The following is a 27,797-nucleotide window of genomic DNA, read 5'->3' on the forward strand; positions in this document are numbered from 1 at the left end:
TGTCGGATTGTTGCCGTGAACGGTTTGTTGCGTGCCGTGCTAGCTTTTTACCAGCATATTCTTTGACAACTTTGCCTGCTTTTGCCTCACACTCATTTTTATGTCTCTCCCAGGAGGAATCCAAGGCCTTCCAGACAATCAAGACCAGCCAGGCCTCTCTACTACTAGTGATGGCGAGATGAAGCCTTATGAAGCTTTGAAGCTTTCCAGCCAATTGGTTTGCAAAAGGGTTCATCTCATGAGGCTTCATCATGGGCTTCATTTGAACACAAACCCCCTGTTGGTCAAAGTGTGTAAAACAGGCAGATTGGACATCTCAACAGTGTGCTCTCTCATACCGAGTTCCCAATGAGTAAAGCCTTAGAATAACTCTAAACAACGAACATTAAATCATATTTTCATGTTAACAATATTGTTTTTATTCCAGTTGAATGATTGTGATTGAAAAGCCTAAGGAGGCTGGTAAACATTACAAATAGGGATTTGTATTCCTTAATAATATTCATAAACGTAACCATGTTGTAGCCTGAGAAAGGCTAAACCATATCAAAGAATACATTTATTAACTACATTATCTCATTTAGCTGTAGCTTTTATAAACAACAAAAAAGACGTATTGACGAGTCGTTGAACCAGAGACCCTGCGATCGTGAGTCAACTGCTTTCCAGCTGAGCCACAGCACACACGCTGAATCTCCCTGAAAATACTGTAACATATTTATTCCTGTATTTATTCATTCATGTTTTTTTTCCTACATTTATTTATGCTTGTATCTATTTATACTTATGACATGTTCCGACCTCTATATAGGTGAGGGTCTGAGCTCTCTTGATTCCATCGTGTCACCGGGCCCGGGTACAGGAGGGGTAATATGGTTCTTATTATACATCCATTGGTATTATGAGCGTTGTGGTTCAACGGTTCAACCGATCTGAATGGCTTCCTGAAGCAGTCACGTGGTATCGACAGGCAGCGAGGCTTCGTTTGTCATCGATGACGTCACTGGCCCAAAACGATACAAGCCTCGACACATGCTTCACAAAAAGCTTCGGGGATTACTCGACACACGCTCCGAAGCCATACGGCGCAATACGTAACATCACTATCTACTACCCTGGAACAACTGTTTCCCACTGCCGCCATAACCAACCTCCACTCCCAGCTCCCCTTTTCTAATAAACACATGTTACTTTCACCAGCTGATTCCGAGTCATCCTTTTACATGTGTTAATATTCAAATTCCAATAGTTAAGTAACCTATCAAAATCATCCTAATGACCACAGTGGTCAGTCCACTTACCCAGGAATTTTGAGTTGAACAATTACAGGAATATTATGTCTTTATGTTCTAATAATGTAAAGATATTTTAGTAAATTGTTACCACAGAACATTTGCATAATGTTTTAAACATAAAGCATGTTATCCGTCTCTAAAATAATAACATTCTGGCAACATAAACAAATCTAACTTGCAGCTGAAAACATTTTAAGAACAGTAGGGCATAATGTTCTAACAATGTTATCACCAAACACTTTAAGAATGTTTTTAGAGAACGTTATCCTACCTTTCAGAAGAACGTTCTGGGAACCAAAAGAAAACTTCCCGCTGAAAACATTCCTAGAACAATGAATGTAACATTCTCAGAATGTTTTTAGAACCAAACATTTCTAGCTGGGCTGAACTGGAATGACAATGAAAATAAATGAATTGAAAGTCAAATTGGAAAACTCAATAGTTGTTCTATGATCAGTTTAATTACATCCTTAACCTCACAACATCAGGCAAGCTCCTTGAAATGTTTGAAAACTGCTAGGCGCTTTCATATCGGAGTACTTTTCCCAGGAATAGTTCAGATAGTTCCTTGGATTTTGCGTTCACACCAAAAAGATCTGGAACTATAACTTGTGAAAGCACCTAATTAGGCCAAGTACTTTTCCCAGGAATAGTTCCCGGAACTTTTTCCCAGAACTTTTATTTCCTGGAACTATCTAGTAAATTGCGTTCACACCGGAATAAGTCCCTGAGGGAGCCGCTGAAGTCACTTCTTCTTCTTCTGCTTTAGGTTTACTGGCAGGCTGCAAACAACTTCACGGCGTATACTGCCACCCGGAGTCCCCGGCCGGAAGTCCCCGGAGTTGGGGAGTCCCAGCAGCTTCTACTGAAGCCTTCTGAGTAAATTGCCAGAAGCGCAGACACCTCCTCATCACTCCACCGCTCCCTTGTTTTCTTTTGTGTTGCCATAAGTTAGTCTCTCTCCGTCGGTGCGCTGGGCTAATGCTAATGCTAATAATGCTAATGCGAGCAAATAAAATGGCGGCTTCACAAAAACTTTTCAGAGTTTTATGGGCCGTGGTTTGCAATTTGCCCAGCCAATCAGACATTGGAACCTTTTTCTCCCCAGGAAAGTCTCTGCTCTCTAGCAGGGACTAAAAAGAGGTGAAAAGAGGCGCTTTCACATCGGAGTACTTTTCCCAGGAATAGTTCCGATAGTTCCTGGGATTTTGCGTTCACACCAAAAAGATCTGGAACTAGAACTTTTTTGCAAACCTTTGCAAACAAGCCCCGTACAACTCGGAAAAGTTTTGTGAAGCCGCCATTGTATTTGCTGGCATTAGCATTAGGCCAGCGCACCAACGGAGAGAGACTAACTTATGGCAACACAAAAAAAAACATGGGAGTGGTGGAGTGATGAGGAGGTGTCGGCGTTCTGGCGATTTACTCGGAAGGCTTCAGTAGAAGCTGCTGGGAAGCCAGTCCCCAACTCCGGGGACTTCCGGCTGGGGACGCCGTGAAGTTGTTTGTGGCCTGCCAGTAAACCCAAAGCAGAAGAAGAAGAAGTGACGTCAGCGGCTTCATTTGCCTAATCCTCCCTCAGGGACTTATTCCATTAAAGAGTTCCGATGAACTAAGTACTGGGAACTAAGTACTGCAAAATGTGAAAGCGCCTAATGATCGCAAAAAAAAGTTTTAGTTCCAGATCTTTTTGGTGTGAATGCAAAATCCCAGGAACTATCGGAACTATTCCTGGGAAAAGTACTCCGGTGCGAAAGCGCCTAATTTGGTCTATGGGGTCATGAGATACAAGTGATAGTGAGGGAATGTTATTTTGATAAAGGGAAACATGACTTGGGACTTGCTTTTTTCTTAGATAAAATAAATTGAGTCAGACACACAATATAAACTTCACAGCTGCTAAGGAAATTGTGTATTATTTGAACCATGCAGTATGTTTTTATATTGAAACATTTCTGGCCATACTTGGTTGTTTCTACCCTCCTCAGCTACAGTGAGTCAGCAACACTTTTTATATACCTGCACTTCAATTATCTCTGTCTCACAGCTTCCTTTCCTTTCCCCCTGTCTTGTTCGTTGTTGTTGTGATCCGCTGATTCAGTAGAGAGCAACAACAATCAGCTCCCTGTGCTTCCCTTTGTTTGGCTTTATGTCCACGGAGCAGCCACCTCTGACCACTCTGCATCCCAGCTCCAGGAAACAATGACCTCACAACCAGGTCGCTCAGGGCTCTGGCACGGATCCATACCCAGGACAACACTGCATTTTATAAAAGTCATCTTCATGAATTGTACTCTGGTACACCAACACTTTTGTAATTCTAGAAGATAAACCAGAACTAGTGAAAATAAGTGTTGAAAATGTACAGATTTTATGTCGATTTGATTGGACTATCTTGTAAACATTGATAAATGATTGTCTGAATAGGATCAAAGCATATTAGATAAGTAGTCAAATGTGTTTTTCATCTATTCCTTTGATATCACCAGGGGAATATATGGATTTATATTGGACAGCCCCAGGTCTGTGTAAAGTATTACTTCTCAAAAAGGTCTACCCTTGCAAAACTGGTCAATTCTCTCTCTGGCACCTGCAATCATTAGCTAATATTAACATCCATTTTGGGTGCCTCAGGAGCCAATATGATAGCTTAATGCAAGTTTAAACAGTGTAGAGAGCAAAGTAATTGTGGTGTGTAACTGTAGGCAGGTAATAAGACTGGCTGGGAAGAGTAGCAGCGTTAGGGGTGGAGAAAAAAGGAAAGAAAATAAGCTGGATCAGTGCTGCATCCAGTCGGCTAGTGCGGCCCCCAGGGAAATCAAGTCTGTGCTCTCCGACACTCAGCACGCCATCGATACGTGGTGGCGGCAGGGGGGGGTAAAGGCATGGGTGTGTAGAGGGGGAAATGCTTAAGCCAAAATCCAGCGTTATACTCAGGATTGACTCCCAGACACGAGACATGGTGGCTATTGGCATACAGCAGAACAAAAAAACAAAACAGATGCTTGAAAAAAGATTGTTGAGGAAAAAGCCAAAGAGGGTGGGGTGCTGCTGAGATTAGCCGCACTGACAATAACATTAGAGGAGAGAGATAGCTCACTCATGCAGGTTTTATGAGGCAATAGAGAGGATATACAGAGGACAGGGGCTCAGATTGTAAACAGCGAGAATTGGGCTGCAAGGATGTGACTTTCTGAAGCTCTGAGCAAGTGGCAGTCTGGTGTGTAATACGGCCATGAAGTTATGGGTGTAAATAAAAATAAACAAAGCTACAGTGACTATTTAAAGCTCAGAACCAAGGTGATGTCAAATAATCTCCCTTTTCTAATGTGATATACATCACTTTAAAATAATGTGTTTACCTTTATCAGTACATGTTAACAAAAAAAGTGTCAGATATTGTTGATTATTTTAGCAATCAAATCATGGATGCTGTCCATCTGCGTCTCTAAATGACAGATTTATTAAAATTGTAGATTCCTATCCAACTCCTGACTTGTTGTCATTATAATTAATTATCTGTCATCTTCTCAAACGGAGCTGCCCTACTGAGAAGTTGTGTCAAGGTTGGACTTATCTGAGAGAAATTGTAGCTAAAAGCAAGAACACAGTAATACCCAATGGATTTCACAAAAAACTTGAAATCATTGGTATATCAATGGTGACTGAAGGGGGAGATAATTGTTGTCTGTTCTTACCGTTGAACATAGATATCATTGATAATCATACAAATAGAGCTAACAAGCATTGTGTGTTGCCTTTGATATGTTGAGTTCTGTGTGACGTGCCCCCCCCACTCACCATCGCAGCCTCGTTCCACCTGCCCCACTCTGTGGAGGGCGTCTGCGATCAGGTCGGGGAGTCTCCCGTTCAGGTCCACGGAGGCCAGGCAGCCCTGGTACCCGTCCCGGGAGGCGATGAGCTTGGGCAGGTTGCTGTACATGCTCTTTGTCACACCACCGATATACAGCTCCCCTGTAAACACAAACATAGACACAACCTGTGAGAACAACAATTTGTTGTCAAGGATAATTAAATTCAGACAGCAAGTGCTTTAATTTCACACTTCTTAACCGAGATAATATTTGTATACATATCAGTGTTAGGGAGGCTAGAATAAAGCAACCTATCGTAAAATCATGATTCAACATCAAAACAAACAACATTTAAACTGTCACAGTAAGCTACACTGTTTTTATTTATTCCACCTCCCATCACTGAAAAGTATAAATCATCCTTTTGTTATTGCTGCTAGCGATGCAAGCCACTGACATACTGTAAATCACTATATTGTCATTCAATAAATATGTCATTGCTGGACATGGCGACAACAATCTATAACTATATTCACAGTATCACTAACTGCCGTATTGTCTTTAAGAAATGCTTTAAGAAACATTAAAACACAATTATATAGTAATGTTAAATCTAAAGAAATAATGCATTTGATTGTAGTTGTTATCACAGGGCAGAGGATGTTGATTGGCACAAGAAAACTTAAAAAAGGAAGATGAGCATAATTAGGGAAAACAATTGTGGTATTTATTACCAACATTATTTCAGAAACAGACAAACACATGTCAAATGTTAAACACAGCAAAACAATTACAAACTAAACAATGAATGAAAGCTGCTGCCCTAAAGCAAACTGTCACCTCCTATGCCCCTCTGAATGTCAGCCTCACCTAACAGGAACCTACCACCTGCCCAGGTAAGGTGAGCTGAACAAGGAGCAATATGTAACCTCATCCAAAAATAATCAAACAACAAAAACATGTTTGAGTAAAGGCTGGTATGATGATTTATCTACAGGCAACCATACAATGTGAATTAATATCATTTCCAGCAGCAATATCTTACATCCTACATCACAAAATGCCCCAGCCTTCCCTGCAAGGATGTAAGGAGGCACACCTGTTTCCCCAACCGTGCATATAGTGTTACATATACAGTATGTTCCCTATATTATTGAATACATATTCTGTTTTTCAAATACCAAGTAATGTGATATTAACATCAATTCAACATGGTGAAACACATACAATGTTCCTTATGTGTTGCTGAGTCTCAATGTGGGGTTCCTGTGAAGTGTAGTGTGTGACAGTAAGCATTAGAGTCACAAACAGACATATAGTGGACATTTTAAAGCAGAGCAATCTGAATGTTAGGATGTGTGCTATAGCATCAAGTCTGACACATTAGAAATGACATTTGATGCTTTACATTTAATGTTTTCATGTAAAGCATACCATATACTCCTCTGGGAGAACAAGCTAAATATACAAAATGGTATTTTCTCATGAATAAAGCAGAATGTGTGAGTCCTCAGCCACATGATAAAGCTTTAGAATATCTCCGCGCTCAAGCACAATTAAGGTCTCTTTACGTTACAACATAAAAGAAAAATGTGTCCATTATTTTCTCCCCCTTCCACTTTTCTTTTTCCAAGCACACTGTTCTGTAGAGTTGTGAAGAACACGCTAAGTGAAATCATACAAAAGCACAAAGAGTCCTTTGATGTAGGTGCATATGAATAAACACGGTTTGCAATGCTTCATGCATTTCTCATCAACAAAAATCATACTTTATCTTTAAGTGGGCAACAAAACATGATATTCAGCAAAACCTTTTTCAAACAGTGGGGTCCTGCTACAAAGATAGGACTATTAGAAAACCAAAAAAATGACATTTTCACAGCTGGAAACCAGAACTTTCAACTTAAGCACTTTGAAAAGCAATGAGGCATGAGGTCAATGATATGTGGACTCTGTGTAATGGAATGAGTCAATGATGTTTGCCAACTTCTCTCCAGAATTAATGAGTACTTGACACTTCATATTTCCCAGCTGGGGCTCCTGGGTATTACAATCAATACAGAGAATGAATTAGCTGTCTGACTGAGTGATGTCCTGAAATCACGGCTGTAAAGAACTATTTAGCAAATATGAAATTACGAGTATGGACTTGATCTCCAAAGAGCAAACCACTCATTTCCGGCAGAAGTGAGCAGCATGTTTGAAATATTACTGGCTCACTGCATAACTGGGGTAGAGGAGAGAAGAGTGAGGCTGTGAGTGATGTACTGTAAGAATTAGTCATGCAAGTTTTGTTTTCCTTCAGTGGAGTAAAGACTACAGAAGAGGAATAAATATGCAGCACACACACACACCCACTCAGAGAACAGGGCTCTCATTGTGCTCAGTTAGGAGCTGAATACTTTCATTTGAATTACAGATTTTCTTTGGGTAAAGTTTTGACTTCTTTGTTCATTTGGGCCAGAAACGGTTTGTTGTGCAGCATACATAAGAGCTTATGCTGTTAGTTTGTAAATGTAACACGGCTGCAGAGTCACTAGGAATGGTTACTGTGGAGATTCCAGCTTCTTACATCCAACAACAACAGCAGAGGTTAAAGGTTAACTCGGCAACCAAACGCAAACAATGTCTTAATTATCTGTATTATATTTAGTGGTGAGCAATACGTTTACACATAATTATAAAGGCTATTTTAGTAAATATGTATCATTTTGTATCTTAGGTTACAGAAAAGTACTCGTCAAAAACATGATTCATGTTCCCACTTATGTATCTAATACCTTTTTTTTTGTTTGAATATTGTAACTTGGTGCTTTTGTTAAAAACCCGTAGTGATCACATATTGTATATGGATAAGACTTATATTTAAATGTACTTAAAGTACTGTCTTCTTGTTTCTGACACATTTGCCTTCATTTATGAGTTTTGGATTACAGTTTTTGGAAGTGTTCTAGATGTGGGAGGTTAGAACAATGACTCATCATGTTCCTAGCAGACAGGAAGTGTCCTGCTCTGCTGTCCCGGCAGTGATGACATGAAGAGGCCTTCTGCTGAAGAGAAGAGAGCGATCGACAAGACGGGACCAATTAGGGCCTCCCGGACATCGCCAGAGACCACCGCCTCCACATCTCTATGGTTACCGTAATGACCTCTCAGGCGCCGGTGGGAGGAGTTGGGAGTATCGGGCCCTGGAGAGCCTCTGACAGCACAATCTGGAAGAGCACACTGATTTCAAATGTGCACTGGACAATATGGCTTTCCAGGGATTTAAAGTGTATAACTCTGTGGAGATGGTTTCATTTGTCTGCCACAGTATATTTGTCGAGTATTACATTCATACAGATGTTTGTTTTCACTGTAAACCATTTGTTGATTGACTAATTTAATGACATGCTATATTGTGATAAACATTGTTGGCAGGATAACAAAGCATACGTACCCAAAGGGTAGATTTTGGACATATCTCACAGTCCTACGTTTAACTAATCATTTTAATTGGTCAGTAACTCTTGTTCCCTTAAGATAAGACCAGTATGTCGTCCATTTCTCTAATTGGATCCGAAACAAAGTGATCGCTTTGGATATCTGACCATGTTATGCAATACTGTGATAAACATTGTCATATCCATTGATGCCTGGTGTCATCTCCTAACAGCTCCCTCTTGCCTGTTCCCTTGCGGACATAAAGCCGACCATTAACTTTCATTAAATGCCCTATTAAAGGTGTGTACATGTCGAGATGTTGGCAGCCGTGTGGTGCTATAGTGTTGAGACAAAGGCTTACAAGAGGAAGAAGCAGTGATTTTGTGATTGCTAATTACAGAAGCACTCCGATCAACAAAGACGCCACAACAAGACAATTGCTGAAGAGAATACATGTTGACGGTAACTGCACGTTAATTGCTGATGCTAAATTATAAGTTGTGTAATTATGTTGTGTTTTGAGTGCTTTGTACAGCAAATTATATATCAAGAAATGTTATCCATCACAAGAAAAAAGGGAAGCAACACAAAATGTAATTACTTGATAGTGTGGGGACATGTTTTCACTAACAGCTGCTTGTATGTCCTCTCAGTTCTATTGTATCCACAGGTGGTGAATTACATTTTCTGACAATGTAGCCAGCCAAGAACGGGAAAGAAATCGGAAAACATTTAGTGAAAAAGTAGCAAATACAATGAGGTAAAGTGTACCCATATCACAAATCAAGCAATGGCTCATCCATATTCAAGCCCTTGTTTGCTCATGACAAGTAGTGTTTATTCAAGGTAAATTAACCTGTGGCTTACAAAGTATCAGTTAAGCGTGGAACTAAGCTTCTAATGCTTGAAGGGTTCAACTTGCACTAATTACTGTTTTTTTTTTGCATTGAAGCAATACACACAACTATAGTAGATAATAAGAACCAAGAATATGATTTTGAACATTAACTGTTTAATTGAAGTATTAAGTATGTACTGATGTGTGTAGCAAAACTGTACATATGGACATCTACTACATACAGTAGCTTTAGTCGATAGCTTAAAGGGGCCCTTTTATGAACATGTTCAGGTTTACATTTGTACTAATTGCCTCTTCTGGGACATGTCTCCATGCTTTAATGTTCAAAAAGCTCTTTATTCTTCTCATGCTGCCTGTGCTGCAGCACCCCTTTTCACCCTCTGTCTGAAACCAGAGCCCAATATGCTCCGATTGGTTTGCTTGCCGGCTCTGTTGTGATTGGTCAACCAGCTTAGAGATGTCCCGCCCCAAGCCTTTTACGTAAAATATGTTGGAGTGCTAGTCAAAATAATTGGGAGTGTTGTTTAGTGATTTCACTGTGTTACAGACGTAAACAAAGGATTACAATAGAGCCGTTTCAGGCGGGGCGTGAGAGGGGGTTCATTTAGATGCACATAAACCTATATACTACAGAAGAAAACATGAGAGGGCTTCTTTAACATTTTACTCCAATTATGTGCTGAAAACATGTGTATTTGCTTGAGGAAGCTTTAAGAGTTATTATGTGTCCAGAGACCAAATCAGACGTCAAGTAACATTACAATAATAAACACAAATTACATCACACAGGGTTCCTTTTAACTATGAATCAAGAAACATATTTGTTTGTTAATGGTGCGACCAATCGTTCAATTCAGAGGTAAAGCTACTCTTCTGCACATGCATTTAATAACACCCTTGATGGCACGCTTTACTGCTTATCTCATGTCTCTTAGCTGCTCTATAATAATGTATGGCCTAGTGTTGCATGTTGTAAAAACATATACGAGTTGCAACTAACCCATAGTTTTCCTATAGGGATATACAGTAAATCTACATTTGAGGTAATACAAATACTAGAATTATGAATTTCATAGAAAATTCTGAGAATAGAACATGCACACCGTGACCTGTGCGCAATCAGTTGCTATGTGGGTCCTGACAGGGCTCAGAGTGTGTGCCAGTGCTCGGTGGTGACACTTTCTGAAAGATTGTATCGCTGCACAGACAGGCGTCATTACACACTTCCATGCTTCCTTTCTCCCCTTATGAAATGTCACTCTGTATTGAGTGTCCTTTCGCTTTGCCTTGGCTGTTCTCTCTCCTTCCCGCAGCACTTTAGTATTTCTCACATCGCTCGGTCACTATCTTTTATTCTCAATTGTCCTCATATTTGCGTTCATGTCCCTGCCCTTTCCTTTTCCACCCTCACTCAAAATATTCTAACCTTGTATTTCTTTATCTTCCCTTTCTATCCATATCTCTTTGCGTTATTCAATTATATCCATGCTCTAGTTTTAAAACTGGCAGAAGTTGAATGTGCACAGCCGGCACTTTTGACTTGATACATTCTTCAGGTTACACTTTTTGGAGTTGGTCCACTGAAGCTGAATATGACTGGTTGTGGGCTCAGAGCTGTTTAAGGTAATAAAGGTATCTAAATCAGTTTGATCTCAGTGAGGGAATTCTAACTGTATTTCAGAAAATGTACTTGCAGATTAAATGTCCTAGCAGTTATTATATTGAACAGTTCAGCAAATCTACTCCAATATTACACTGAACAAAAATATAAATGCAACACTTTTGTTTTTGCTCCCATTTTGAGATGAACTCAAAGATCTAAAACATTTTCTATATACACAAAATAACCATTTCTCTCAAATATTGTTCACAAATCTGAAAAAATCTGTGATAGTGAGCACTTCTCCTTTGCCGAGATAATCCATCCCACCTCACAGGTGTGGCATATCAAGATGCTGATTAGACAGCATGATTATTGCACAGGTGTGCCTTAGGCTGGCCACAATAAAAGGCCACTCTGAAACGTGCAGTTTTGCTTTATTGGGGGGGTCCGAAAACCAGTCAGTATCTGGTGTGACCACCATTTGCCTCACGCAGTGCAACACATCTCCTTCGCATAGAGTTGATCAGGTTGTTGATTGTGGCCTGTGGAATGTTGGTCCACTGCTCTTCAATGGCTGTGCCAAGTTGCTGGATATTGGCAGGAACTGGAACACGCTGTCGTATACGCCGATCCAGAGCATCCCAAACATGCTCAATGGGTGACATGTCCGGTGAGTATGCTGGCCATGCAAGAACTGGGATGTTTTCAGCCTCCAGGAATTGTGTACAGATCCTTGCAACATGGGGCCGTGCATTATCATGCTGCAACATGAGGTGATAGTCGTGGATGAATGGCACAACAATGGGCCTCAGGATCTCGTCACGGTATCTCTGTGCATTCACAATGCCATCAATAAAATGCACCTGTGTTCGTCGTCCATAACATACGCCTGCCCATACCATAACCCCACCACCACCACGGGCCACTCGATTCACAACATTGACATCAGAAAACCGCTCACCCACACGACGCCACACACGCTGTCTGCCATCTGCCCTGAACAGTGAAAACCGGGATTCATCCGTGAAGAGAACACCTCTCCAACGTGCCAGACGCCATCGAATGTGAGCATTTGCCCACTCAAGTCGGTTACGATGACGAACCGGAGTCAGGTCGAGACCCCGATGAGGACGACGAGCATGCAGATGAGCTTCCCTGAGACGGTTTCTGACAGTTTGTGCAGAAATTCTTTGGTTATGCAAACCGATTGTTGCAGCAGCTGTCCGAGTGGCTGGTCTCAGACGATCTTGGAGGTGAACATGCTGGATGTGGAGGTCCTGGGCTGGTGTGGTTACACGTGGTCTGCGGTTGTGAGGCCGGTTGGATGTACTGCCAAATTCTCTGAAATGCCTTTGGAGACGGCTTATGGTAGAGAAATGAACATTCAATTCATGGGCAACAGCTCTGGTGGACATTCCTGCTGTCAGCATGCCAATTGCACGTTCCCTCAAAACTTGCGACATCTGTGGCATTGTGCTGTGTGATAAAACTGAACATTTTAGAGTGGCCTTTTATTGTGGCCAGCCTAAGGCACACCTGTGCAATAATCATGCTGTCTAATCAGCATCTTGATATGCCACACCTGTGAGGTGGGATGGATTATCTCGGCAAAGGAGAAGTGCTCACTATCACAGATTTGTTCAGATTTGTGAACAATATTTGAGATAAATGGTTATTTTGTGTATATAGACGTTTTTTTAGATCTTTGAGTTCATCTCATGAAAAATGGGAGCAAAAACTAAAGTGTTGCATTTATATTTTTGTTCAGTGTATTTAATTGTATACATTTCTCTATCATGTGATGTCAAATCCCCCCAAAACTCAAAGATACATCATATAATGGAGGAGGGAAAGCTTTTCTCCTTCAACCTCTCTTTGTTAATCTGTCTAAGATGGCAGAGGAGGGGATTTGTGGATGAGAAAAATAAACAAATGGCCCCATGGCAATAACCCATTAACAGGGGACGTTGTTATAGCTCGGGCCCCTGCCAGGTGAGTCAAGGCAATGAGGCCCCAAGGATTTATGAATGACAAGGGACTAAGTGTACCCTGCCGACTCCTGAATAAAATGAATGTGGTACATTTATTTTCATTTTTGGGGATCTTATCACATTTCATTTGTTCAATCCACGTCAATTTCAAACATGTTTTACTTCAAAACTGTATAATTTCTCTATTTTGATGTATTACTTTGTTGCTCACAAACCATCTTTTGTACATCAATCAATCTTTTGTAGGGTCTGTCTGTACTAATTGCACTTTCTTTATTTTGTAAATTGCCCTCTTCTCCCTGTCTATTCATCTCCTGAGAGAAACGTGGACGTCTACAATTACACGACAGCTATTGAAAACAAGGCTTATTTGTGTTGGAGCACCTGCATGGAAAAGATTATGAATACATCACTACAAAAGGAAAACACACCAGGGTACGGGGTTTAATTGCCACTTTCTTTTTTCGCTTGTTGTTTGCAAGGACGAGGATTCCACAAAGTACACGAGTGTACAGGATTTGTTGTTGTTGTTTTCCTCACATACAGATATGCTTTGTTGTTAGCAACCATGTTTGTTGTTAGATTGTTCTTATAATTCATTTGACAAACAGTGAAGTAATTCAACAGGTAAACATGTTAAAAGCAGTTCATAAAATATCACTGCAATGCCAACTGTAAACATTTGCAAAAAAATGATTAACTAATTATTGTCTATATCTGTATATATCTATACCATTTTTGTTGTTTTATTTAAAGGAGCCCTATTGTTATTGTGAAGGTGTTCCCTCTCCTGTAGAGTGTTATATAGGTTTTGTTTGCATGTAAATGGTCTGCAAAGGCAAAAATCCCAAAGAGAGGGAGCTTCTCTCCCACACACTTCCCCCCCCATCATAGTGACATTAACCATGTACTAAATATAAGAAAAATAAAACATATCACAGTAGCATCACAAAATACAAACATGAAACTGAAAACGAGCAGAATAGGGCCCCTTTAAACAAGTTATTTGACTGAGTGGTTGTAACAAAGCCGATTGAGCATCTACTCTACACACATTCAACTGTTTGCAGACCACACACTCAGTAGAAAGGCCGTCTATCTCAGCTCCACCACTACTGAGGAAATGAAAGGGAGAGATGAAGCGGCAGAAAGGAGGAGGGAGGGTGGGGGAATGGCCAAAGCCGAGTAATGCCAAAGTAAATTGTAATGTAAGACAGGTCAGTGGGGAAAAAAGCTCAAACACGCTGCTCTATTGCAGCACTCCAGCTACCTAGCCCATTATGTATGGAGAGTGCACTGACACTGAGCAGGAAATAGAGGGGATACAAAGGGCATGGGAGGCAAATGAATAAAAAGGTAGGCTTTATATGTGTGAAGTACTGTATTTAGTTTTATACTTGACTTATGAATACGTTTCAGTTGACTACATATCAAGTGAGTATAATAGGTAGTTTATAACAATTGAAAATGATTTAGGTATTGTGGCATGTTCTGCAATGATGGTGACTTAATCATTCAGAATAGGTGTTGCTTGGGAAAAAAAGAATAATGTGAAAGATAACAGTGACCACCAACTGTGCTGATGACAGATTAAAATAAATTAATGGTGCCATGTTGATAAACTCTTTATCTCTAAATTCCTGCTTTCACTGTCATCACACTCCTAAAGTGTAAATGCAGAGGTGCCGTGCGACAGACATTCATTAATGATGACGTGAGGTGCACATCCTGTTATGCTGCATGTGATTTGTTTAGTTATTATTATGCAAATGAGTGCAGGAGAATATTGGCATATCTTTATTACATTGTGTCTTCTCTCGTTGCCATTCACAGCCCACACCTGGTGCAAAGTGACGCAGAGTTATAGAGGAAATTGAATAAGGTACACATGTTGTAAACACAGGTACAGGGCCTTATATTCAAACTGACATTTCTCACATCTCTTCCTGACATCAGATTGCAGCCGACACATCACTCCCACAGCTTGTTTACTCTCACAACAGGGAACTAATTAGTCTCAAGGGAACACTTGCAATCTAGTATATCCCTATTTAAATGTAGAGTAATACATCTGAACAAGATAGATTATCCTTATTCTAAAATGTGTTTAAGAAGTCATATGTCTGTGTTTTGTTTTTTTAAACTACTAAGGATTAGTGTCATTATACGGACACTTGTCACATACATATTTGAATAGGTACAAGAAACAACACAGGCAAACTTGTTTATACTTTACAATTGTTAAAGTATTCAGACATTTACCAAAATGTAACCTCTTTGTCGGATTCACATTGTTTATATGCATAAACCATGGGGGCACACACACACACACACACACACACACACACACACACACCACAACACACACACACACACACCCACACACACACACACACCACACACACACACACACACACACACACACACACACACACACACACACACACACACACACACACACACACACACACACACACACACACACACACACACACACACACACACACACACACACACACACACACAATTTGCAAATCAACATGGCACTTTCTGCAAACCACTGCACACGTTTCTCCACGTGAGACACAGGAATCTGACATAAAGTCACGTGGGAGCAGGTTTAAAACACTGATATTCAAAATGCCTCACACATGGACCAATGATCAAGAAGCACGTTCCACCTGACTAAACACCTGATGGCATCATTGTTGGCTCATCAATCAGGATGTTAGCACTATAAAAAGACCACAGGTGAGAACTTTCTTACAGCAACAATGGAAGCCAACATGGAAGCAAGAGGAAGAGGAAGGGCTGGGCTGAGAGTGAGAGGAGGAAGAAGAGGTGGGTGAGAGTGAGAGGAGGAAGAATGAGAGGTAGAGCTGGAGGGAGAGGACGTGGACAAAGAAGAATACTCTCTAATGAAATGAAATGTTATCACATGGTGTGACGATGAGAGAGGCTGGACAGAGGGTTCAGCCTAATCTAAGCCGATTTACTGTTGCCTCTGTAATCCGGACACTTAGACTTGAAAACAGGTTAGTCACCAGTTTGTAGCTCTGCATAGTTCATGATATATCAGAGCTTATATCTGTTGTGTGAAACGTATGTACTTCATTACTGTAATTTAATTGTTGGCATGTTGCATACTATAACTGTACAAACATCCTGCACAATGTACTGTGGTACACTTACTTTGATGCAACACAGACACTGACCGACCACTATGTCTTTATTGTTTATCTGAAGGACTGAGAAACAAAGAGGTGGAAGGCTAAGGATGTTCAATGAGGCAGGAAGCAGCAGTTACAAACTGGGTTTTGGCAAACAATGCATCACACTTAGAGAGATCTGAAGCATAGTAGCTATGTGCTGAGATGTTGCACAAAGTTATCTTTGAATAAAATGTGATTTTTTTCAACAACTCATTTGTATTTCTTCATTTACTGTATTTCTGTAAACTCAAGCAATCTTTCTCTGCAGAACCCTCTCTGGACAGAGCATAGCCCATAACAGATGGAAGTGCTTTAGAGTATGCTCAGCAGTGTGTAGCTGGGTGGTCAAACCATCTAGTATTATGAATGAAGATGAAGATGAAGATATTTGGTGCTAAAGTTTGTATTTGGTAAGTGTTTATGTCGTTTTGAGTGCAGGTGAGGTGTTTTGCACTTTGGGTGTGTGGTTTTGTGAATTGTGTTTAGTGTTCTGAGAAACTGAGCAATTGAAAGAAAAAATTGTGTTAGCAATCGAGAAAAACTGTAACACATTCAAGGACTTTTTTTTAAAGACGTTTAATGGAGCCTTTAGAGAAGCGGTGGGTTAATACTGTATGTGTTTGACAGCTTAATAAGAGCATTGTAACACGCAAAGCAAAGATTACGAGGTCAAGGCTATTATACACAGATATGTAATCAGTGCTCTTCAACAGAACTGCACAACTTATTATTTTCTGCGCTGTTTCCATGGTGGCTAAATAACAATGAATAGGATTTCAATGTTAACTGTCGGACAATTAATTGAGTTGCTATGATCACATCTCCTTCACTTGATAGGCCTTCAATGTAGCTCCAGAGATGTTGATTCTGAAGGCTATTCACACTGATATGGCTCCATGTAGGAGGCAACAAGAACAAGAAGGAAAAGGAGAGGAGAAATGTATTACTCTTACATAATGGAGTAGACCCCGGCATTATGGTAATGCCATTTCCTCTCTACACAATACAATGGAAGGACAAGAAAACCTTCAGAATGTTATAATAATGTATATTGTCAGAGGGTGAAAGGATTGTGCTTCATGTCTACCCTGACAAAGGTAGGCAGATTCAAGGAGTGTACAAGTGAATGCACTGGGGACAAAGTAAGACAGGGGAGCTACTGATGCTGCGGTGCTAATGACAGGTAATGCAGGAAACACAGCCGCTTGTACAAAAACACCTTCAAGGCGGAACGAAAGCCACATGACAGAAGGCAGAGGAATGCATACTGTTGTTTAAAACTATAACATGAGCTGTGCCAGGGTTATAAGAGGTTAAAGTCATGTTTTTTTAAGATAACGTATTCACATTTTTTTGCAAATACGCAACATGCTACAGTGTGGTTGAGAAATACACTGAATCCATTGGTAGCTCAATGGAGGCTCTTATCTTGATCATCTCACAAAGAGAGGTCACATGGGCAAATCCCCACTTAAACAGTTTGGTAGCAGGGAGAAATGATCTATGTAGTTTGACATTAAAGGGCGTATTTGGTAATGCTCAACCTGAACCCCTTTTTGCTCATGTTTTATTTGCTGATAAATGCTTAACAGGGATGAACATTTTAGAAATTGGTCCAGTATTGAGCGAGTGCACTGCAGACGGCAGCTTCTACCCGGGCGGTAATCGCTTGGAGCAAAACACACCATGTTATTGTACATTTACTAAGAATGCTTGTTTCACCACTGAGAGGATATAGATTGTTATTATAAATATTATATCTGGGACTTATGGTTGATTTGCGGAAAGACAATTGATATCAATTTGGATATTCAATCAAAGACAATTCAAGTCGTGTTTTTTTTGCGTAAAACATGTCCATTTCTATACTGTATCATTTGAACTGAATATGTTGGGGTTTTGGACTGATAGAAAACATGACACAAATGGAAATGTTTCAATATGTTCTGATGTGTTGTAGACTCATCAATTAATGGACACAATTATGTGGAGCTTAATCAATACTAAAATATACATTAGTTGTATAACTAAAAGTCGTCTGACATTATGGCCTCTACAGAGATATTAAACTCTTTCTCAGTAACTTTAGCTGGATATGGTTTGTCTGTTGTTGTGTTGTATGACTTACTGTATTGCCAGAAGACATCATAGTTAGAGAGAAGAGTGTGGGTTGTGTTAGAGTGTGTTGTCCAGAAATTGCAGCCTCTCTTTATTTTAAAGATGTAATCGTATAAGTCTAGAGGTCAGATATGCCTAGAGTGTCAACAATTACATTTAAAGATAACTGGAGGAAAATAAAAGTGTCCTGAAATAACAACTTTAAACAGCTCTGTGCTTTAAGAATACATTGGAGACAGTACACTTGCTATGCGACACTTGGTTATATGTTTACAGTACAATGTCCACCAAGGTCACAGCTACTTGACTGACATTGTTTGATGGCAATATACTCTGCAGATACTAAACACATTGAATATATGTATCACTGTATTTGTTATTGAATTAAATAAACAGCTTCATCTTAGTGCTTTTTTCTCCCTTAGAGATGCTTGGTGTACTTGTTTTGCAGAGGTACATTTCACCAAATAGTGACAATACTTTAACTGTCATTTTGGTATTCACAGAGGAAGGATAAGTCACCAGTTTAGCATGGTCTGTCAAACGCTCAGATTAACCAAGAAGAAAGAAATGCTTTGGGGTGAACAAGAGCAGAGCTTGTTAAGTACCTGTTTATCTCCTCCTTTCTCCCCTTGCCAAACCACTCCTCCATTGTGTTTCAATGTGTTCTGCTTTAGTTGGAAAATGGAGCATATTCAGTGCCATCTATTTTACAATGCCATGCAAGTATGCCTCATTAGAAAGCATCTTCAAAAGGAAGGGACAGACAGTGCCTGGAAACAGCCGCCACATTATTCCTCCTTCCTACATTTCATCAACCTGGAAAACAAATGATTCACTTGATTTATGCGACTATTGTTGTTATTCTTCATTTACCATCAGCGCTTTTAATAATGACAATAACATATTTGACATTGTCGTGTTCTTTGCATAGGAAAGCAGGGTATTCCCCTCAGGCAGTGGTTGCTGGTGTTTACTTCATAATCCACATGACCAATGCTGTTTACTTCAAATGTAGCTTTACAAGAACAAGGGAAGATGCCAAGTAAAAAACACTACACAGCTACTAAACATGTATTATTCTGTGTTCCTTGCTTCACTGAATAATGTATTATAATGGTGGTGTATGAGAGATCAATCACTGATTTCCCACATTCATATTTGTCCCTAAAACTAGAAAAACGACATTACAGAGACTATCATGTGTATGACATTATAAGATCTGTACAGTGAAGTATTGTTGCTGTGTTAATAATACAACAATGACTAATAGTGTGGACGCTAAGACGCTTAGTTTTATTCTATAGTAGAGCCATCAATTGATGCTGGAGGATGTTAGAAGGACACTCAATGGCTTTAGTCAGAGGACATCGACTAATTAATTAACATGAGATGCCCTTGGTTTAAGATGATATGTGTAGCACTAATGAATTAATGATCAATATATCATTGTTAAATTAATTGTGATACCTCGGCATGATGAGCATAAATAAATAGAGACACCGACACTCGCTTCACCCCAAGTGGTGGTACTAGTGCGAGTGTTACATACAAGGAAGACAATAGAGACTTTGTCCTGCTTGTCACAAAAAGGATGCTGCTAAGTGTGCCTGCTTTATTCTCTACATCATGCTGCTTGTCTTCTGTATAATAGTCTTGTTTTATTTTCTGGTAATTATACTGTACCCTTGAAACAAATAAGCTAATAATTACTGTTGTGAAAATGCTAAAAGAAACACCTGGCAAGCGATAAAACAATATTGATATTGATAAGAGTTGAAGCACTTCACACCATACATGTAAACTAGTCAAACCATGTCAGGTGTATGTGACAACATATCAGAAAGTACTCAACATGAAGCATTCAATCCAGAGCTGTTTGACACCGCCCTGCAGAGGTTGGAGGGATGTGTTTGAAAAGTGGGGCCATTATTGCTTTGGAACTTATTCAGTGATAATTTACTACATTTTTATTGGAGCAAAGTAGCGCCTGGGGAGGGGGGTTGTTACTAACCGATAACAATGTATACCGCGCAGGATCCCTATTGTGAACATTCTAGTCACGAGCGCTTCAAAAAGAAACATTTGATGACAGATAGTGTTCATTGCACTGTTGCTTCCTCTTGTGATGTTTGCCATGTATCAAGGCCAGTATCTCTATCTAGTCTTGAACAGGCACAGTATCATGCTGAATATGACTAGATATGGACATCATAGATGATTCAATGAAAAGCAAGAGTTAAGGAAAAATGTGATGACTTAGCAGGTGCCTATTAGTTTTAGTTTGGCAAGCTTATCTGAGCTTAAGAAATGTTTGATATAGTCTTTATAATGTGTCTGTGTGAATAAGCTCCACCTGTTCTACCCTGTAAGCAATAAGGTGACCAAAGGAATATGTTCTGACTGGAATGAGAACATATTGACCCGAGCAAGCAGTCCTAGTTTGGTAATGATGTACTATGCTGGTGAAGGAACACTCTCTGCCTCCAATTCATTTGAAGCGTAACACTGTGTTTGAGTAAGCTTGAACTCAGGCTGTGGTCACATCTGCTGAGTCTCACTTTCCATATCCAAATGACACGTAAAACATATTTGCACTCACTGTAGGGCAGCGTTTCTCAAAGTGTGGGGCGTTTCTCAAGATGTGATAGGTGGGTCGCGAAAAAAAAAAAAAAAATTAAAAAATATATATATTAAAATTCTATTTTTTTTTTTTTGTTCACACTGGTGGAATATCAAAACAACGGCCTGGGGTGCAAAACGCATCAATGAAAGCGACCCTCTACCACACAAAACAACACCTGTAGATAACCCAATTTGTGTTCTTTGAAATTGAAAAGGATATTGCATTGTGTTTGTTACTTTCGTTGCAGTTGTATGTCTTAAGTGTAATTTGGCATGCTTATATTTTGAAGGCGAGTTTACGCTGTTGACAGTTGTTGTTGCTATGGAAACAAGAAATGTTTCACAGCGGGCGGAACTTGTCATAAAGTCCGCGATAATAAAGCCCACCCATTTGGAGGGAAGATATGATTGGTCAATTGTACTGTCATTTGACATTACTCTCGTTCAGTTACTATAGCGGGCCCTCTGTGAATTCATAGCTGGACGTCCAATCAGCTCCTCTCTTCACAGTAACTCGCAGAGAGGAGCTTCTTTCATTTAACCCTTCACATTCAAACAGAAACTGAATAGGCAGATTCAAAGGATTTATTTCTTTGGAAATGTTATTTTAAATACAATTTAATCAAGTTATTTTTGGTAAAACTAATGACAAATATTACTAAAAACATATTTAAAAAAAATATATAAAGAAAAATATAATTTGTTTTAATGTTTTTAAATATTATTTTGTAGAATATCTTAGGCCCTCAGAGACAGGCACGCCACTGGTAAAAATATCTCATAGACACGTGAAAGGCTCTCACAGACACACACAACAGCGTTGCAGTCGGGAAGAAAAGCAATGTGGAGCGAGAGAGAGAGAGAGAGAGAGAGAGAGAGAGAGAGAGAGAGAGAGAGAGAGAGAGAGAGAGAGAGAGAGAGAGAGAGAGAGCACACCTTTATCTATTTAATAAAGTTGTATAAAATAAAGTAATAAATCATTCCAATGTGTACTATAGGACAGTAACAAGTTTAAAAGGGGAGGGATTAGTCAAATATGCATACATAAAAGAAAGAATGCTAACTAGGTAACATAAGATAAGAATAAACAAGTTTAAATTATTTGTTGTGATCATATTCTAAAGATGTTTGGATTATTGAAAAGTATACAGCTCCCTTTCATCTGAGTGTTGAGAGCTGTATCCATCAATTCATGTTGGGCTCAAAGTAGGGCTGCTCGATTATGGCAAAAATCATAATCTCGATTATTTGGGTCAATAATTGATATCACGATTATTAAAAACGATTATCCATTTACTTTGAAAAACATCAATTTATTGAAGAAAATCATTTGAAAAGTATGTTTTTAACAGTTGATTACCCTGAACTTTAAGTATAATTCAACTGAAAAACCTACTTAAAAATTATGTTGTTTTCATAAGCGTTGCAAGCCAAAATCGTAATTGCGATTAAAATACGATTAATTGAGCAGCCCTAGCTCAAAGTGCACCAGATTGATGCATTTAACTTCAACATTTAAAAAAAATCTTTCTGGGGGTGCATGCCCCCGGACCCCCCTAGAGGATGTGACGTCCACCACCAAATAAAGCAGTTTGAATAATTAAAATGCATACATTTTATTTGAGTAAACACTGAAAACGGGTCCCACAGACCCAAACAGCACTCAAAGGTTAACGGTAGCATATAATAATGTTAAAATGTGCTAAATATATACAATGCAAAAAAACAAAAAAGAGGAGTAAAAGTAGCTCACGACTTGTTTTATTTTTTGAAAGTAGCCCTCATCCTAAAAAAGGTTGGAGACCCCTGTTATAGAACGATACATTTGACAATTTTAAGCTTGGCCTACCATTTTATTGGAGCGATGAGGAACAAGTGGGGCTTGAAAAGGCCCACCTGTTCAAAGCGGGGAATGAGAGGACAAGTTTGAGAACCACTGAGTTAGTGTATGTTTGAAGACAGACACAGTTTTGAGATCATGCAGAACACAGTTCTCATATATAAAAAAAGTCAACAGGAACTTTATCAAATATGCCAAACTTTGTAATATCACAGCAAATATGATAATACAGATTTTGCGGAAACATAATATTAATCACACAAAGATGAGTTTCATAACACTATTTAGTACCCTACTAACTCCACTCATAGCTATCCTCCAGGACTAAGTGTTGTTCCCTCGCTGTACTTTAACTGACAAAGATGGCTGCCTTGAAGTTTTTTTTTGCCTGTCCAAAAACAAAGAGAAGGAAGACAGAGTGCACAAAACCCATTGTCCCCATTCTCTCCGTGCAATCACACAGATAGAGCTTGGAAATTGGGTTTCTTATAAAATGTGGGCAGAAATGGTGTACGAAAGAGCAAAATGATTGTAAGGAGTCACTTGCAATTCGGTCTGTGTTAGATTACCAAAGCGTCGGGAAAGAGTACACTGTGTTTGTGTACACGTATGTACTGTAAGATGGAAAGGCGAACAACATTGTGTTTGAAAGAGTCATGTGTGTTTGCAAGACGGTTTTCATGAACACATGTTACGGTCTGGTGCTTTGCTGCAGAGTTTAAGGCACTGCAGTGTTTTTGGATAGTTCTACAAGGGAATGGTCACAGCACCACGGAGCAATGTTTGAATGCCCAATTAGACGAGGGAATTTACGATAGAGACATGTCTTCCCCACCAAAGTCCTCTGAAGCAAGATGTACAACTATTACTTTTCCCACTGGCACCAAGCTGCCTCAGCCTCCACACCCTTAAGAGCAGAGTTGCTGAGATAAAGAACAAGACCCCTTGAAGAGTATCTCACCGATGTCTCTCAGATCAATAACACAGATGGAGGGGTAATCCCCAGCCATGTATTCTGTGTGGTTGGGCACTGAAACGGCTGCCTTCTGTTTCATTTGTGAGACAAATTATTCAATGGGGTGTCTGTACTATATAATATGCAAATGAGCCATTGTCGCAGCATGGTTCTGTGGCGGACAGCTGAGGGATCTTGTTGGCACACGCTTGGTTGGTGTTGTTTTATATAACGAGGTAAAATTGTCTATTAATCACACATGCTGTGAAGGAATGACAAAAACACTGTCTGGCCTAATAACGGGAAAACAGATTATGTTTAGATTTTGTAAACTTTAATGAACAATTATGGAGCATACATCTTCTGTGTGGGGTGTTTTTGTGAAGCAGCTTGATTTGAAAAGACGCAGTTCATCATGTTTTTATATAGAAGAAAAAGTTTAAAGACAAGTATGATGTGGGGTAATGGTCCTGGATAAGATGTAAACCTAAAACAACACGGTCAAACACCTACAGGATAGCAGCACGCTCTGTTTAAAACATCATTGACAGGCTCATAGTTGATTGACGGCTGCCCTGTCCACAGTTGACACAGAAGCAATCAGTCCACAAATAAACCTCCTTATTAAAGCCATTAATTACTACATTTCAAGTAGGACATGACCAGAGCAGATATATGATGAACAGTGCATGGGTGCACTTGTTTTATCTATACATCACCAATGATTAATGAAGACATATTACGCTGCAGCTTGCTATATTTAAAAATGTTGAAAGCAAGCATTCATTATATCTAGTAATTACTCACACTTCTATTGACATTGCAGTCTTGTTAAATTAGCTCACAATGTGAGGGCTGTATATCTTCCTACAGAGCTTAAGCAGCAATAACATAATTGGCCTTGTGTATGACGCACTTTATTTGCATTTCACCACGACATGGAGTGAGACCAGGCTGCTAATTACATGTCTCACTGCAGCTGTATCTAATTGTACCCTCTTCAATCGCCATGTCTCCGGTTTAAGCTTGTTCTGTAGCCTTGTCTGCAACCCAACGTAAGGACACTGGCATAGTGCCACTTCTCTGTAACCCCCCGTTATGATTATCCGTTTTAATTGCACTATGCATACCCCCAAAGGACAAAACTGTAAAAAGTCTGTCAATAAATCATGTCTTCCCAAAAAAGCTTCTGGCCTCTTCCAATCCGTCGGTGGCCCCCGGGGGATGGGCCTGACTTCTGATGTGTCTTACACAACCAGCAGCCTCAAGAGCACTCCAGACTCTGGGACAAGACAGAATCAAAGTGAATCATCCGGAGCTTATCTTAATATTGCTACAGACACACACTTGTATGTCTTTCTTTTTGACTTTCTACTTTTTGTTCCATTACTATCACTCTTCGGCACTGCAGGCAACCACTTTCAAGCATCCAAATAACACACCTGAAAATATGAGGTCTGAAGATTACAAATACCTGTGCATCCAGCAGACTGGAGACACCTATTCGCATTTAAGTGCTCTGTTACCACGGCTATTACATGAAGATGATTCAAGAGGGAGAAAGTCAAACAAGTAAAGGTGCTTCCATCAAAGACAGTCATCACTTTATGGCTAAACGTGAAGAGTACGAATTGGGCTATTGGTCTTTTCAGCAAATGCAGTTATAATGTGTGTGATGATGACTGTTTCTGTCAAGGAAGAAACTTTTTTAGAAACACTCCAAGTAAACATTTCTAAAAGACTCATAACTAGAAGGTGTCCTCTTACCTTTGAGGTCCAGGTTGCGGGCTCCATTGGAGTGCTGTGTAACGGTGCGTGAGTCGATCTTGAGGGTATGTACATTGCTGGCGTCCCGGGACACCACCACGTTGTGCCACTGGTTGTCATTGAGGGTCTTGTCTGAGTTGCCCTTCATCAGCGACGGCCCATTGCCCAGATCAAAGACGTAGTGGACAAATCTGTGTAGAAACACATCGGAGTGTGAGAGTGTGTTTGTGTCACTGCAAATCTGATGCAAAAGCTGCTCTTGAAGAGAAGGGAATGAACATCATTTGTGAAAAATGGGGACAATCAACGTAATAGTTAGAATTAGAACTGTATTTTCTCATCACAACATGTTTTCTTTCAATGACAGACCCTGATGACTGGTCAAAGTCAACAACACTCCATTTGCATTAGCATAAGGAAGTGAAGTGCTCTCCTACTTTGTCTCTAATATTCTCTAAGAGCATGTTACCAGTTTAAATGGTTGCTCATGAGGCTTGGGGGTTTATGATTATTTACTGATTTGACATCTGAAAAATTAACATGTTTTGTCAAAAAGCTGCCGTATGCCCAAAGGCAGAAGATGACGCACAATTCCTCCCTTCCACACACATATGGCTGTCTTTGTATTTGTGCTATTGTGACTGTTTCATTCAAGGTATGGGTTTTTTCAACCTTGATTCCAATTCCTTTATGTAGCCTCTTGTCTTTGTTCTACAGAGGCAGCACAGGCTTTTGTGTTTTAACCGTGCACAGGAGGAAGAGAGATACACAAACAAAAGCCTCTTTTTGATACTATAATTATGAACAGCTTTGAATTTTAACCAGTTTATTTGTGGTGTGTGCTAGCTTATAGAACATTTACTAAATGTGTTGGCAGTCAGAATGATCAATTGTGCTCACAGTTATTCATTAACACTCACTTAAATGTGGGGTAGGTAATTTTGGAGAAAACCAGCTCTAGTGCGCTAGAATTTGAAAATACACAGCCGGAAAAGATCTGCCACTTCCTTACAGAGCCCCTCCTCCAACACACACAAACGCGCACATGACCAATGAGGGCACGAGATAAGTTTGTGCACAGGCCATCCAGTTATTTTAGCCGGGCCGGCTAACATGATTGGTCGTGTTTTTTACAGCGCTACGGCTTCCATAGATGACATTTTTTTATGGATTACTTTAAGATTTTTAAGATTCTTAAGATATTCATTGCTATCAGGATGTTAAGAGCATTTCATGGAATATAACAAAAAGTGTATCTCAAGCCGGTTTTCTCAAACTTACCTACCCCACCTTTAATGGTTTTTAAAAAGCACACCCAAAAGACTGGTTAAAGAAAAAATACTTGATATTTATCCACTTTGTTTCTCTGTGATATGTGCATCTTTGAAGGCAACTGATCATAAATCCTTTCACTAAAGTCACTTTCATCCAGCATACTCCAGGGTTTTCCACAAATAGACTATACTTGGGCGGGCGGCCCAGGTATATTAACGGCCGCCCAAGTATATTTCGCGACCCATTTAGTTTTTTTTTTTTTTTTTTTTAAATAATTTTTTTTTTATTCGTCCGTGACCACGACTGCGATCGATTAACTTGTGGACAATGATCCCTCGCTCCCTTGCACTGATCTCGCCTCCTTCTGGCCTGTTAAGTGGCCTGCCTCACACAGGGTGACTGGCTGTCCACATGATGTGGCCTGCTGACATGGCCACTGTCATACAGATCATAAATCAAAGCCCTTGATTGGTCTCTGTGTGTCATTCAAGCTCGGGATAACCTCAGCTCAGGTGAGGTAAAGGACTCTCTGAGTGTTTAGATAGTTAACTTAGTCTAAGTTCTCAGTGGGTCTCAAACGGTGTGGTCACCATTTATGTAAACACATATTTCCATTTGAGAGGGTAGTGATTGGTCTAATGGATAGTGAGGTGGGCTGAAGATCGGAAGGCTGTGAGTTCAAATCCCGCCAGGAACACCACACCAAAGTGTGCCCTTGAGTAAGGCACTTAGCCCTTAGTTACTCCAGGGAGAATATCCCTGTAATCGGTCATTATAAGTGGCTTTGGATAAAAGCGTCAGCTAAATGAAATGTAATGTGATTAGTAAAATACCCATGAATAAATAAATCAAAAGTTAACTAGGTGAAAAAAGGTAAGATACACTTTTAAAACTTGTTGAGAGAAAACTAGTCTTTGCTGCTGCCTCAAAGAGGAGCAGGGGGAGAGGGGGGAGAGGAGGGAGACAGGAGAGGCTGATTCAGGAGCACAGACACACTCACAACTATAAATGAACCAAAA

The 27,797-nt window shown here is 39.9% G+C and overlaps 1 protein-coding gene across 2 annotated transcripts in view; it reads right to left on the bottom strand.

Annotated features, from left to right (window-relative positions):
- Positions 1 to 27,797, bottom strand: part of nrxn2b (neurexin 2b) — a 637,678-nt gene that overhangs the window by 303,172 nt on the left and 306,709 nt on the right. For both annotated transcript variants that reach the window (XM_034210531.1, XM_034210529.1), the window contains 2 exons: positions 25,504 to 25,694; positions 5,097 to 5,270 (listed from right to left, as the gene is read on the bottom strand). In XM_034210531.1, coding sequence (XP_034066422.1) covers positions 5,097 to 5,270; positions 25,504 to 25,694 — 365 coding nt within the window. The remainder of the gene's footprint in view (positions 1 to 5,096; positions 5,271 to 25,503; positions 25,695 to 27,797) is intronic.

The sequence above is a fragment of the Gymnodraco acuticeps genome, unplaced genomic scaffold (genome assembly GCF_902827175.1).
Source record: "Gymnodraco acuticeps unplaced genomic scaffold, fGymAcu1.1, whole genome shotgun sequence".
NCBI lineage: Eukaryota > Metazoa > Chordata > Actinopteri > Perciformes > Bathydraconidae > Gymnodraco > Gymnodraco acuticeps.